The 13,347-nt window shown below is 41.1% G+C and overlaps 2 protein-coding genes across 2 annotated transcripts; both read right to left on the reverse strand.

Annotated features, from left to right (window-relative positions):
- Positions 1-2,449: 2,449 nt before the first annotated feature.
- LOC311054821 (uncharacterized protein) lies at positions 2,450-6,475 on the reverse strand (the record flags this gene model as incomplete). The annotated part of the gene is made up of 5 exons (XM_084070823.1): positions 2,450-4,637; positions 5,438-5,612; positions 5,787-6,056; positions 6,265-6,370; positions 6,467-6,475. The coding sequence occupies 4 exons, from the start codon at positions 6,473-6,475 to the stop codon at positions 5,575-5,577; spliced, it is 423 nt and encodes a 140-aa protein (XP_083926949.1). The 3' UTR covers positions 2,450-4,637; positions 5,438-5,574.
- Positions 6,475-9,124, reverse strand: LOC311054822 (uncharacterized protein; the record flags this gene model as incomplete). The annotated part of the gene is made up of 6 exons (XM_084070824.1): positions 8,846-9,124; positions 8,007-8,114; positions 7,406-7,798; positions 7,099-7,200; positions 6,694-6,926; positions 6,475-6,573 (listed from the first exon to the last, which is right to left on the reverse strand). The coding sequence occupies exons 1-6, from the start codon at positions 8,877-8,879 to the stop codon at positions 6,475-6,477; spliced, it is 969 nt and encodes a 322-aa protein (XP_083926950.1). The 5' UTR covers positions 8,880-9,124.
- Positions 9,125-13,347: the final 4,223 nt, after the last annotated feature.

Consider the following 13,347-nt stretch of genomic DNA (forward strand, 5'->3'; position numbering starts at 1 on the left):
TGTTATTTCTATATTCCTGAGGGGTTAACGTGTAGACAATAAACTGAATGGGATCCAGGATTTGAAGCCTGGAGAAGAGGAAGATGCCTCAACAAGTGTTACAGAGAATGACCTGTTTGACAGATTTGTTTTGCATCATAGCCCACAAACAAACAAGGAACAGACTGAGAGGTGTTCGGACCTTTTTGATAAAAGGTAAAATGATTGTCATTTTAAAGCCCAAACCACACCAATGATTTGCGATGCAACTTGCAACTAAACAGTTTTATGGACATGTCACACCAATGCAACTCCTTGGAACTGCCATTGGGGATAATGGTTGCGAGCAGTTGCAAGTAGTTGCATGAAACCGTTTGGTTGCAAGGAGTTGCATCATGCTAGCCAGGGGAATGAGGCTTAGGCTTAGGTAACCCTAACCTAACCCTAAACTACGTATCAGCTCCAACATGTAGTTTTCCTAATTGTAATGGATGACTATGTAAGTAAGGCACACATCAATATCTCAAACACATTTGGTTACTAAATAATTCCTGAAACATCTGTTTGACTGATTTTATCTAGGATGGCTCTGAAATGGTCTGAGAATGTATGACTGTTAGACTCATAGCTTGGAAGGAGATGGACATTAAACTTTGTCATAGGTCAACAGCAAATCCATAATTTGAAAGGCCTTGCCCTACATAGAAACATATTTCATTGTAAATATTATGGGTTGTTCCTGCTCATCACAGGTGCCCTTTGAACATTGTTCAAAGGGCAATAGACGATCTACAAGATCACAACGGGTTGCCGATGCTACTCATTTGAGCTTGTGTGAATCGGTTATTTCAGGCACAGTCCTATGTGTTATTATGGATCCCATCAACGTTATAGGATAGACCCGCCTCACCTGTGTCTTGATTGGCTCCTTGGCAGGCCTAGTTGTACTGAGGTTAGGGTTATGGTAAGGTTTAGGCATAGTCTTACTGAGGTTAAGGGTTAAGGTGCAGGTCAAGGGTATGCTTGTGACATCATTGTACCTGGAAGTTATGCATGAACGTCTATTGAGTGGCAAAATACAGCGTCAGTAGGAGTTTCCCAATGAGCTCTTCCAAACTCCAATGCTTCATGATGCTTTATGTTTTGGCACTCAGTGTAGATGAGTGGCATATGATGCCTACCCTTTATTACTTTTTAAAAAATTATTTGTTTTTGGGCTTTTATGCCTTTATTGATAGGACAGTATAGGCTGACAGGAAATGGGGAGAGAGATGGGGGGCGACACACAGCAAAGGCCGCCAGGATCGGGACTCCAACCCGCGACACGCTGCCAGGCATCAGAGCCTATGTGGTATGCACCTGGACCGCTAAGCCAGCACGCACCCCATACCCTCTATTACTTTATTAGTCTATTACACTATTACACTACTACACTATTACACTATTACACTAACCTTGGTGTCATGTTTGACACAGAGCTGTATTTTGACATTCCCAGGCCCCATGTGGCCAGCTTTCTGATACTCATTACTTTCATATACACCCACCTTGGTAACACTTGCTATGCATAATGTCTTATAACAGGGGTCTTCAACGTTTTCATCCCAAGGACCCCCTAGCTGAGAGAGAGATGAAGCAGGGACCTCCATACATTGCATACAATTGTGTTGCAGATTAAACGTTTTCATAGATTTCATAGATAGCTTCATTGACTATCATCAGTGCTGTGTAAATTAATATTTTTGGTTCATTTCATACATTTAACCACTTAAACATTCAATACTTGGTACTTGATTTGCTTCTTTTGCCCTCGACACCAAACCACTTTGCCGAAAATAGCCGATCTACAAGCTCACAACGCCTTGCAGCGTGAGGCGTTGTGAGCATGTAGATCTGCTATTTTCAGCTAATGTTCATAAGAATAGAGATGCTAGGGTTCAGGTTATTAATGTAAAAAAAAAAGATCCTATCACAAAGATTTGCCGGACCCCCTGGAGTAACTCTGAGGACACACTAGGGGTCCCGGGCCCCTTTATAAGACCCCTGTCTTATAAGCATAGTTATAATGCATTATAATCTGCTTATGAGTGCTACTATACTATTACACTGTACTATTACAGATTCATGGAATGTATTGTTGTAGTATATTCCCACTGCCAGCTAAAGCCAGTAATCACCTTTAAATGTAATATTTTGGCATCATGTGGTAATAGGCTGGTCTACAATGATTCACATAAAATATGTTTATTGTGCTCCAGAAATGTCCCAACTCTCCACCTTGAATGTCCACACATTTTGTCCTTCAGCTAGTGGGAATGAAAGCATGACTTGCGGTTTTGTATGAACAAAAATGTTCTGTGAACAAAATGCTTCATAAGAACATTCAACGGACATTTACTGAAAAATGTATTACTTGCATAGAATACAAACAATACACGAAGGCATTTCCTGGTGTTCTATAAGTAGCTTTAACTATCTTTTAATCAGAATCAGTGTTATTGGCACATTACATCAGTTACATCATTACGTCAGTTGCCCAGAGGCAGCACAGTCAGCCAGCAGTTACAAGATGACAGATACACAACAAGGACTGTCAGATACAGCAATAGAGATGAATACATTCCAGAAGGACCAATATAAGGAGGAGGCAATGGAATAACAAGGAAGGTTTAACTGCCTTTTATTAAGGTGCAGAGAACTATATATCAGACAGCATTTCCGTGTGAATCACACCTTCATATGGTCCAGAAGTACCATCAATAATAAACAGTATACAATATATACAAACATGTACCCTGCAAAACACAGATCACATTCGCACAATGGAAAAGAAGCCCCTGGGCCTTTTTATTTTATTTTTTTGTCATTACATTAGCATAAACGTACTGTACTGCCTGTACTGTTAAAAGTATTAACAGGAAAAGGGACCACTTCACCCATTCATACAAACATACAAACACTTCAGAAGCATTTCACCTGCCCCCGCTACTGTTCTCACAAAGACACAAAGGGACCCGCACACAGAACACATTCAAATGCATACTTCCCATTTTCTCAAATTCTAAGCCTGTGCACTAAAAAGGTCTGGCACAGACATTATCCTCTCAAACATCAAATGCGTAAATGTATGAAGCAGTCAGGATGTAACCATGTCCATTATGGTCATATAGTGGCCTACCTGCAGCACACACTGTGCAATCGACATACGTTTGTACTATAGCACAAAACACTGGTCAGTGGTCAGCATGCAAGCTGATGTAACAAGTTTTGGTGAACGGTTACGGAAAGCAAAAAAACGTTGTCATCCTGTACAACCAACCATCCAAAATATATTTTGGGTATATGGAATGTGTTCCAGGGCCACAAGAAAACTACACATTTGGCCCACAGGACTCCAGTTCTATAGACGGGTTTCATGTTTGTAAACATTGAGAGGATATGACCGCGCAGAGGAGGGGGTAAGCCTATGGGTGCGTTTGGAAATTACGCACCGGAGCACACTCGCCTATTAGTTTGTATTGGCCAGTGCGCTCACTGCCGCTCAGGGCTGTATTTTCGAACGCGCCTTTCCCCCAGGCATGCGCAGATTGCGCATTCTGCTCTGTGATGACGTCGCGCGGAAATCCGTCTATATCACTGGTTTAGATGGATGTTTACTATGATATCATGCTCTTGAAATATATATCTTATTTCAGGGGTTGACACTAAGGTGTCAGAGGCATTTGCCTGTCGGGCAAGGACAGGTCATGTTCTACTTTCCCAAAGGTCATTATGGAATGATACGTAACATTTTGATTACCGTTCATTTTTTACTTTCTGGGGCTGTGCGATAACAAATGTCATACCTCAATCTTTAAGCAAAATACATACATAGCTATGACTATGGGTTCACACTTGCCATTTTATATTTTTAAGTGTAGCAACAGTGAGAACAGCACATTATAGGCAAACAGTGCTCTTATTTTACATTCCACAGACCAGAAGAAAGAGTGCTCTGGCCACGTTCAGGTGTTTAGGCAGATATTGTGATGATTCCGTTGGCGTCCGCTCTCAAACAGCGGAGAGGGGACGTGCTCTCTGCATCCTCATACGTTCTTCATAAATGGTTGGATTGTGTTCCTTGCTGAGGGCCAGAGTCAATGGCCTCCTCTCTCCTTCTCCTACCCCATGCTCCATCTGACACAACACAGCCCTGCTGTCCCCAGTCGGGCAACCTGAAAGCAAACTCCACCTGACAGAAAGTTTTATTTACCTGCCAGGGGCAGTTTAGTAGTCCGCAAAGGGGAACAATCCACACAAATCGTGGTAATCCAACATTGGGAAAGTAGTCCATCAAAGTGGTCCAGTGTGGCTGTAAAAAAAGGCCTGTAGGTAGGAGTGGTTGAGAGAGAGCGAGATAGACATGACCAGAGGAGAGCCAAATGAAATGGTCTGCAATGGTTGCCTATTCCAATTCGTCCTCAGACATGTCTGAGTCACTGTCATCATCATCAGCATCATCTGTGTTGTCCAAAAAGGTGACGTTCTCTGCATCAGTTCATCAACTTGCATGTAATGTTCCCATGCCAGCATCATCCCTTTTCGGTTTTCCCACTGCTTACGGAGGATTATGCACTGCAGTCCTTTCAGACCCTCGAAACTTAGTTTCCACGGTGAGCCTTGGGGTAGAACACAAGACAAAACCTGTGTTAGTAACAGTCATCAGTGGTATGTATTATATTCATGAAATATTGTAACACTTGCTATGCATCCCATGCCTATAATGTGTTATAAACATACTTATACAGTTGTAAGTATAGCACTCATGAATAATGCCTTATAACAATAACAATAACACATTAGAGATTTGTATAATGACGTATAAGGCCATGTAAAATTAATTGGAGTAAGCTTCTAAAACTATAGTTACAGTTATAAGCAATCATAACTGCAATCATAAACCATTGTATGATGACACTTCCTAAGAATCCCATCTTAATTCTCATAGTAGTAATGCTTTATAATCACGCTTATAATGCATTATAATATTTGTTAAAATCCATTATACTGTCATAACTGTCTATGCAAGATCATAGAGACCTATAATACTTGACCTTAAGTCACCTTATAAGGGCCGATGCGTACTCCACTTTTAGAGCAGAGTTAAAATCGGTTTGGCTCTGTCCAAACAACGTCATTCAGAGGTTCGAAGGGTGCTGCCGAGATGTTGTGACACCCGAAACGAACCGATTTAAACTCGGCTCTAAAAGTGGAATATGCATCAGCCCCAAGTCATCATGTAATGCTATTTGTGTTATGATAACTGTTAAAATGCATTAAGATTATTTTGTGGGTGTTTATTATTATAATTATACAGTGTTATACGCAGATTAGAATATATTAGAAGTATGTTTATAATGAATTATAGACATGGAATGCATAGCAGTTGTTACAAAAATAATTTATTGCAAATACATACTCATTGGCCCAGAAGAAAAACTGCACGACAGCTCCTTCAGGTCATGGTCATACGCTGAAAGACTTTTCCAGTGATGTTCCATCTCAGTCACCAGGATTTTCTTCTCCTCTGTGAGTCGCCTTCCTGCCATGATGACGTCATAACGCCCGTCTCTTTGTTCTGAGATCGACAGAATCTGGAATGCATTTATGACAAAGATTCACAGGGAAAATGAGCAGTGTTAGCCACTTAGACACTTGTAAACACACCACTCAAAGTTGCCTCTCCCAAACTCAACAAGCAAGTGTGTATATTATGTGGAATTATGGGTCAGATTTGTTGGAAGCAGTCAACAGACTAGTGTACATACCACTGTGATGAAGCTGCCATGGCCATGCTGTATCAACAGATATGATGGTTTCCATGCTCAGGTGTTCTGCGCTAGGAACCAACCTGTTGTACTGTTCTACAACAGAAGCTAGGATCTCCTTCTCCTTCCTCATCTGTCGAAGGATCCTGGCACGAGCTTTTGTTCCGTCAGTGTCTTTATGCAGACGCTGAGACCTCCTTTTGAGCCCAAGCACCAGCATCTCTATCCTATTGGCCAAGGCATCAGGCTCATCAGCAGTAGTTGTTGGTGCTGCAGAAGAGAGGAAATAGGTGGGTACAAAACCACAGTATAAGACACAAGGATTAGGAACCCAATGTCAGTGAACTCCAGGTAACGTGACCATATCACCCCCATCTTAGCTGTCTTCACTGGTTACCCGTTCGATTTTAAGTTTTGACTTATAACTTTTAAAGCTGTGAGCAAATAATATGTGCATTAACAATAATCAATTCCTCACCTTCTGCCCACTCCTTCACCCAATCCTCCAACTGGCTCTCTGACACTGCTAATTCCACCTTTAGGGATTCCAGGTTCTGCTGTTGGCTTTGAAGACCTTTAACAGCCTACAATGACAAAGAATCAAAGACAAGAAAACAAATGTTGTCTCATACACGTAAAATACTGCCACATGTAATATTAAAAATCTTAAAGAACATCACTGATATCATTACCTTCTGATATTGGCGAGACAGCGATGTGGCTCAAACTGTACAACTTCCCACTGAAAGTAGCTCTTCTGGAAGGCATCTGTTGAGATCTTCCCTGTCTATTTCAAAATAAGGATATCAACAGTTTATAATGGGCAGGCAATAAATAAGAAACAAATTCAATGCACATGACAAAAAGAAAAAATATATACTGTTGGCTAACTAAATTAAATACTCACACGGCCAAAGTGAACAGTTCGCTGATCAAGCATTCTTAAAAATGCCTGGCAGGACAGTCCTGGTGCAGCCATCTTCATTTTCTCAAATGAGAAAAATATATCTGTGGCATAAACTGTTGCGAAATTAAGTGTAGCAGGCCAGCAGTTACTGCAAATGAGATCGTCCACTCCAGCAGTCCAAGTGGCTTGGCATGACTCGCAACTCAGGTCAGGCATGCTGAGATCATATCGCCCTAGAAAATCAAAGACACGCACACTGTAATGTAAAACCTAGCATGGCATAAATTAGTCAATAGGCATACGTTTGATTTCATAAATACACCTATGACAAGCCTTGTGGGTAAGTAAAAATACCAAGTAAAAATATATTTTTAAGATGCTTTAAAAAAAAAAAAAAATCCTTACCATCCATTGTGATCACAGCAACAGCCTTTCCTGGGTTGACCCTCAATGCCTCCGATGCACAACCACAGATATTTGCAGGTATCCGCACAGGTACAAAGCACTCTGAAAAAGATCATTTGTGTCCAATAGGAAATAGAACATTACGATTGCTGGAACCACTTGAAGAGACTGAAAGAAGAGTGAGAAAGGTTAAAAAGATTCCATGACCGTAAGACAGGACAAAAAAATGCATTGTTTAGTGGTCAAAGTAATGAGATTAATGAGTCAGAGAGGATATGATATGGTGTACTCACAAACAAGAACTTACCACAACGGCAATGAGCCTCATCTACAATGCAGGTGGTTGGAGGCAAAGGCTGGAAGAACCCTGCATTCATGGCATCCCTGTTGTGCATCACGTTTCTAGTGTCTGTGTGCGTTTTGATGTCACATTCGGCACACAGGAATGGCCGTGGTTCACAGCCATGACAGCAGACAGCAGCTGGACTGATGGCACACTGTTGGCACATGTGTGTGCCTACATGTGCCCTCGCTGCAACGCGGTTAATCAGCCAGGGTCTCTCTGCCCGCCATCTCTCTAAAAGAGAGTGGTTCCGCGTACTCCAGTCGGAGGAAGCCTGGAGAGGAGCTGGGGTTGGTGCTTCCTCGATGTCAGCCGATGCAACGCTCAGGGAGTGCTGGAGCTCTTGTATGAAACGCTCTGTTAAGATAGTATGGGATATTGAAAAACAACATTAGGTTATGTTTTACATTTACAATATAAAAAGTATAATAATGGCTGTGAAAAGGTTAGTTGCACATTTATTCTGGTAAATGTGCAATACAAACATATAATTAACATTCAAACTCATTGACAGATTATTAGAATATATCATGAACATATTGCTTTGCACTAATGAAATACACACCAACGGCATTTGGAGCAAAGGAGACCTCAGCATTAGTGTCAGGAAAATCGTTGGGAGGAACAGGTTTCTGACCACAACCACCTGGATGAGCCTTCCGACTTGGACCAGCTACAACAGGAAAAAAAAAACACTGTCATCAACATTTACTCTCTCCTCAACATTTACTCACTGGCCTGGCATGTGCACTTAAGCCTTTCCAAATTGTCTAGAATGCCGCAGCATGATTGGTCTTCAACCAGCCAAAAATGGCACGTCGCTCTGGATTAAGAGCATCTGCTAAATGCATGAATTGTAAAAACTATAACTAACTATATAACTACACTATCCTATTTGCTGTAACACTAGTGTCAGCCTGGTTATTATCATGAGGACTATTAGACTTTTCCCAAACCATAACGTGGACAGTTCAGTCGCCTATGAATATGCAATCAAATAGGAATGATTGCTGTAGGTTGATTTAAAAAAATGTCTAGCTGTCCATTGGCAAGGCACTCAGGACATCTTTTTTAAAGGAAGCCTTATCAAGTTAAATGTTGTTATATCCACAGTGATTTTCAATGTTTATTACATTCACACACATCAACACAGACGGCAAAGCAAGGCACCAATCTGCTCATCAGGAGCAGTTAGGGGTTCAGTGTCTTGCCCAAAGTCAAGTGGACACTTCACATGCTCTGAAAATGTATGCGATCCACACATATGACCACTGAACATGGCAGCTGAGATAGGCTGCCGGGTTTAGTGGTCAGATGGGTGGATCGCAAAAGCTTGTGAAATTTTAAAGTGGATTTTATAATCGGCCTCAGGTCTAAATGAGTTAATGGTATAACAATACTGACCCTGATTTCTGGTTGATCCTGGCAGGGATGACATTTCTATTGCTGTCTCTCTTTTTCCACCTTACGGTTGGTCCAGGTGCCTTTGCCTTCTTCGCTGGAGTTGGTGGTGCTCTCCATTGTGACTCTGGAGGAATCAAGGCATTTAGACTTCTGGCCACAGCTGCCGCTTTTGCGGCATTTAAACTCCTTTCAAGTTCCGTAACCATGGCTTTTGGATCACTCATGGTGACGGGTAACAACAAATAACAGACAAAGACAATGATAAGACAAACAAGGGTAAACACACACACACACACACACACACACACACACACACACACACACACACTAAGAGAAAGGTGTGGGGGGGGGGGGGGGGGGGGGGGGGGGGGGGCGAGAGAGAGAGAGAGAGAGAGAGTGCGAGAGAGAGAGAGAGTGGCTCTTAAAAGTGCCTTTTGGGTTGTTTGTTTGTTTGTTTGTTTGTTTAGGAGAGTTTGGTTGGAAGGATCTGTAAGAGAAAGCAACATATTCAGAATTACAATGAACAAAAGGAGAAACAGCCCTAAACCAGATATACAGAATCTTATACTTGCCCAAAAACACATCACGATACCTTTAATAGCTGCATACACTGAAATCCTGAGATAAACTCTGAGAGTGTACAGAACCGAATAGAACAGGGGTCTTCAACGTTTTCAGGCCAAGGACCCCCTAGCTGAGAGAGAGATGAAGCAGGGACCCCCTCTATATTGTATAAAATTGTGTTTCAGATTAAACTTTTTTGGTTTACTTTGTCTGCTTTTTCCCCCTCTATACATATAGCCTCTTTGCCAAAAAATAGCCGATCTACAAGCTCTCAAGCGCGAGGCGTTGAGAGCTTGTAGATCTGCTATTTTCGGCTAATGTTCCCCTCAGAAAAGGAATTATAGGGTTCAAGTGGTTAATGTAAAAAAAAATCCTATCACACAAAGATTTGGCGGACCCCCCTATAGTAGCTCTAAGGACCCCCTGTTGAAGACCCCTGGAATAGACCCTTATAGACCATATCCACACAGCGGCCATATTGCCAATGAAATGCCACCCCAGTTGCCACAGCAACGCAATGTTAAATTCCAAAATGGCCGCCGTGTGAATATGGACTATGGCAGTGGTTCTGGTTCTGGCTTTTCATGTGAAGCGCCCCAAATTAATATGTAACATATCAGTTTTAAGAAATAGATCCATAAGCTCACAACACGTCACATCGCAATGCTTTGTGAGCTTTTTGATCAGCTACTTTCGAATATCCAAACAACAACAACATTAACATCATAATACATTTAAATTAAGTGATTAAATAGTTCCTGTTTTAAAAAAATCTTTATTTAACTCCTGGTACCAGCTTTATAGTTGAATCCTCTGCCCCCCGCCCCCACCCATCTTCTCTTATTCAACTGACCTTTATCCCAACATGTTTTGCATTGCACCTCTGTATGGTATATATAATATGACTGTTCAATTGAGTACAATGGACCAAAATGTAAACAAGCCCCTGGGGCTTATTGTGTTCATATTTTAGCATAACATTTGACTGTACTACTAGTACTGATTGATTAATTGATTTAATACTTTATTAGCAGTACAGGACAGTAAAGTTCTATAGGATTTAAACCACAAGAAAGCACTATGGCTCAATAGGATCCTTTTGTATTCTATTCATAATAAAACATCCATTTGTACACTCAGAATGGGAAACACAAACAATGATTACATTTCGTTTTGCCTTTAGTGTTGTGCAAACAAACATGGCATATAGAATACATAACTAAACACAAATGAAGAGGGACACACACAAATAGCCGAGCTCATGTTGTTGTGTTTGTTTGTTATGGCTTGTTAGCTTAGGGATATGTCCACTGTAAAACAGTTTTAAACTTATACAGACCAACCAACTTGCTACTGTACACACCCTAACATGTTAGCAACAACCCTGTGTTGTGGTTCTATGATTTAGTGGTGGTGGGGGTGCAGATTTAACATGTATTTCTATTAAATAAATGAAAAAGTAACAAGACTTCACTTACCGCGATGTAGTTGAAAAACAATGCAATGCATCATGGGAGGCATAGACGCACATATGCATACCAGTGTTGCCAGGTATGCTTATTATAATTTCCCCCAAAAATGAATTTGAAAATAGCAGATCTACAAGCTCACAACGCGTCGCATCACGACACGTTGTGAGCTTGTAGATCTACTATTTTCAAGCAGCTGACGTATATGTTTGAAGTGCTCATGAGTCATGTGGCCCATAGTTGCTTCTTTTGGGCTTGTTTTCCTAGACCAGTGGTTGCTTGTTTCTCTCACAGAATCTGGCAACACTGGTAATGACGTTTTTGCTGCACAACTGCCCCTCAATATGATTGTTTACGTCCTAAATGTTACAAAAAACATGAAATCGTTTTGAGAAAAAATAAATGCTGCTATTTGTTCCTAAGCGACTGCAAAAGACTGCTGCTATTTGTTTCAAAAAGCTTTAAAAGAAGGCCAGAACCTTTACAGAACGTGAAATGTGCCTATAACCACATTTCCGGTTCAGAACGGATACGGAAACGTTATGTTTGTTTTCATGTATGTGGACGTGGTGAACATCCGGATGCAGTAGGCGGGATTTTATGAGTGCTAGGAATCAAGAAATTACAAATAATTATTTATTGCTAGAATTGTTCATACATTAGGCATTTAAGTGCCAGAATAATTGATTAGTGGACAAGCAGATCATTTATATAGATCTATTAGATTAAAATAAATAGTTTTGATCGGATCTTTACTACTGTCAATCAAGTCATACGGAAGTAATCTGACGTGACGTCACGGGTATACAAAAGTTAAATAAAAGTGTCGTTCTCAACAAATACTCATCGAAAAATGACCAAACTAGTATGTAAATACTCAGAATATTTACAGGTTTTTGTGGGTGGTGGCGTGTGGTCTGGTGCATTTCAAACAAGCTTCTTAGCGCACGTTTTGAAATGCCAATGCATTATCAATGGCCCGCCTGTGACGGCGCAATGTGTCGTCTTTGGACCTCAATGAATGTCTATGAGTGACCGTGGAAGGCACATAATTACGTCGCTGGCGTCCAGCGACGGCATTCGGCTCCGTCGCGGGGTTCTGACAAAAAGGCAACCGGCTACGTTTTCGGAGTGAGACCGTGTTGGTTGTAAAATGTACATAATTGGAAATATGCTAATTGTACATACTTGTAAATATTTTAAATTGGACATAATTGTAAAATATTTTAACGTCAGTGTGTGCTGGGTCGTAGCCCGCTGGTGTTGGCTCTAGGGGTCTGGGACTGCTTCGCTTCCTCACGAGGTGTCTTACAGAGTTCCCCATACATATGAAATATGTTGGGTGGAGAGATAGTCTCGATACGATAGAGAACGTTCGGTTACGCTGTAACCTTTGTTCTCTGAGTGAAGAGACTATCTCTCCACCTAGATGTCGCTCGTCAGCGGTGTCGATCAAAGTAAAATCAGTGCAATCACGCACAGCCGGGCCTTATATAGGGCTGGGCGTGCCAGTAGGACTGGTGTGTCTTAAAGAAATATCCACGTTCTATGCGAGGTGGGGTCATTCCCCATACATATGAAATATGTTGGGTGGAGAGATAGTCTCTTCACTCAGAGAACAAAGGTTACATCGTAACCGAACGTTTAGAGTGTATGTTATGCAGAGAGACTCCTTTACAGAATAATCTTGCCGTTACAAATATGCACAGGGCAGAGGTGGAAAATTACTCAAAATTAGTACAAAAGTATTGGTGTCAAAATGTACTTAAAGTACCAAAAGTAAAAGTACTAAAATATTTGAAAATAGCCTATGTATAAATTAGGGCTAAAGTGGTTAATGAATGTTTTATAATGTAATCATGTATATCTGCAAAGTAACTAGTAACTAAAGTTTTCAAATAATTATAGTGGAGTAAAAGTGCAATATTTGCCTCTGAGAATTACATACATATAAGGTGTGTGTTGGATACATTGCAGTGGTATCAGGCAGTTAGACGTAATGACAGATACTATACATAAGGTATAAGTAGCAGATTATAAAAACATGTCATAGTATTTAGTCATATTAGTCATATATCGTGTCCAAAGGCTGAGGCTGATGGCTACAAGCTGCAGGTTGCTGGCTTCAAGGACGGAGGAGCAGGAGACTCACTGATCACTGATGTACACAATGGCAATGGAATGAAATTCTTAACCTTTGACAAAGATCAGGACAGGTGGGGATATCCCTGTGCAAGTTATTTTACAGTGGGTGCATTTTGGCACAACAGGTGTGGCAATGCTAATCTCCCATGGTGTTTACCTTTGGGGATCTAATGCAAGACATGGTGGAGGAGGTGTATTCTGGGCTCAGTGGAAGGGTCCTAATTACTCCCTGAAGGCTATAGCGATGAAGATCAGACGTGTTTCTTAAACATATTTAAGTTTACATGCCACATGCTACGCAAAGCCGTGGTGTAAAAGGCATGA

The sequence above is a fragment of the Gymnoscopelus microlampas genome (assembly GCF_963454915.1).
Source record: "Gymnoscopelus microlampas genome assembly, chromosome: 11".
In the NCBI taxonomy this organism is placed as follows: Eukaryota; Metazoa; Chordata; class Actinopteri; order Myctophiformes; family Myctophidae; genus Gymnoscopelus; species Gymnoscopelus microlampas.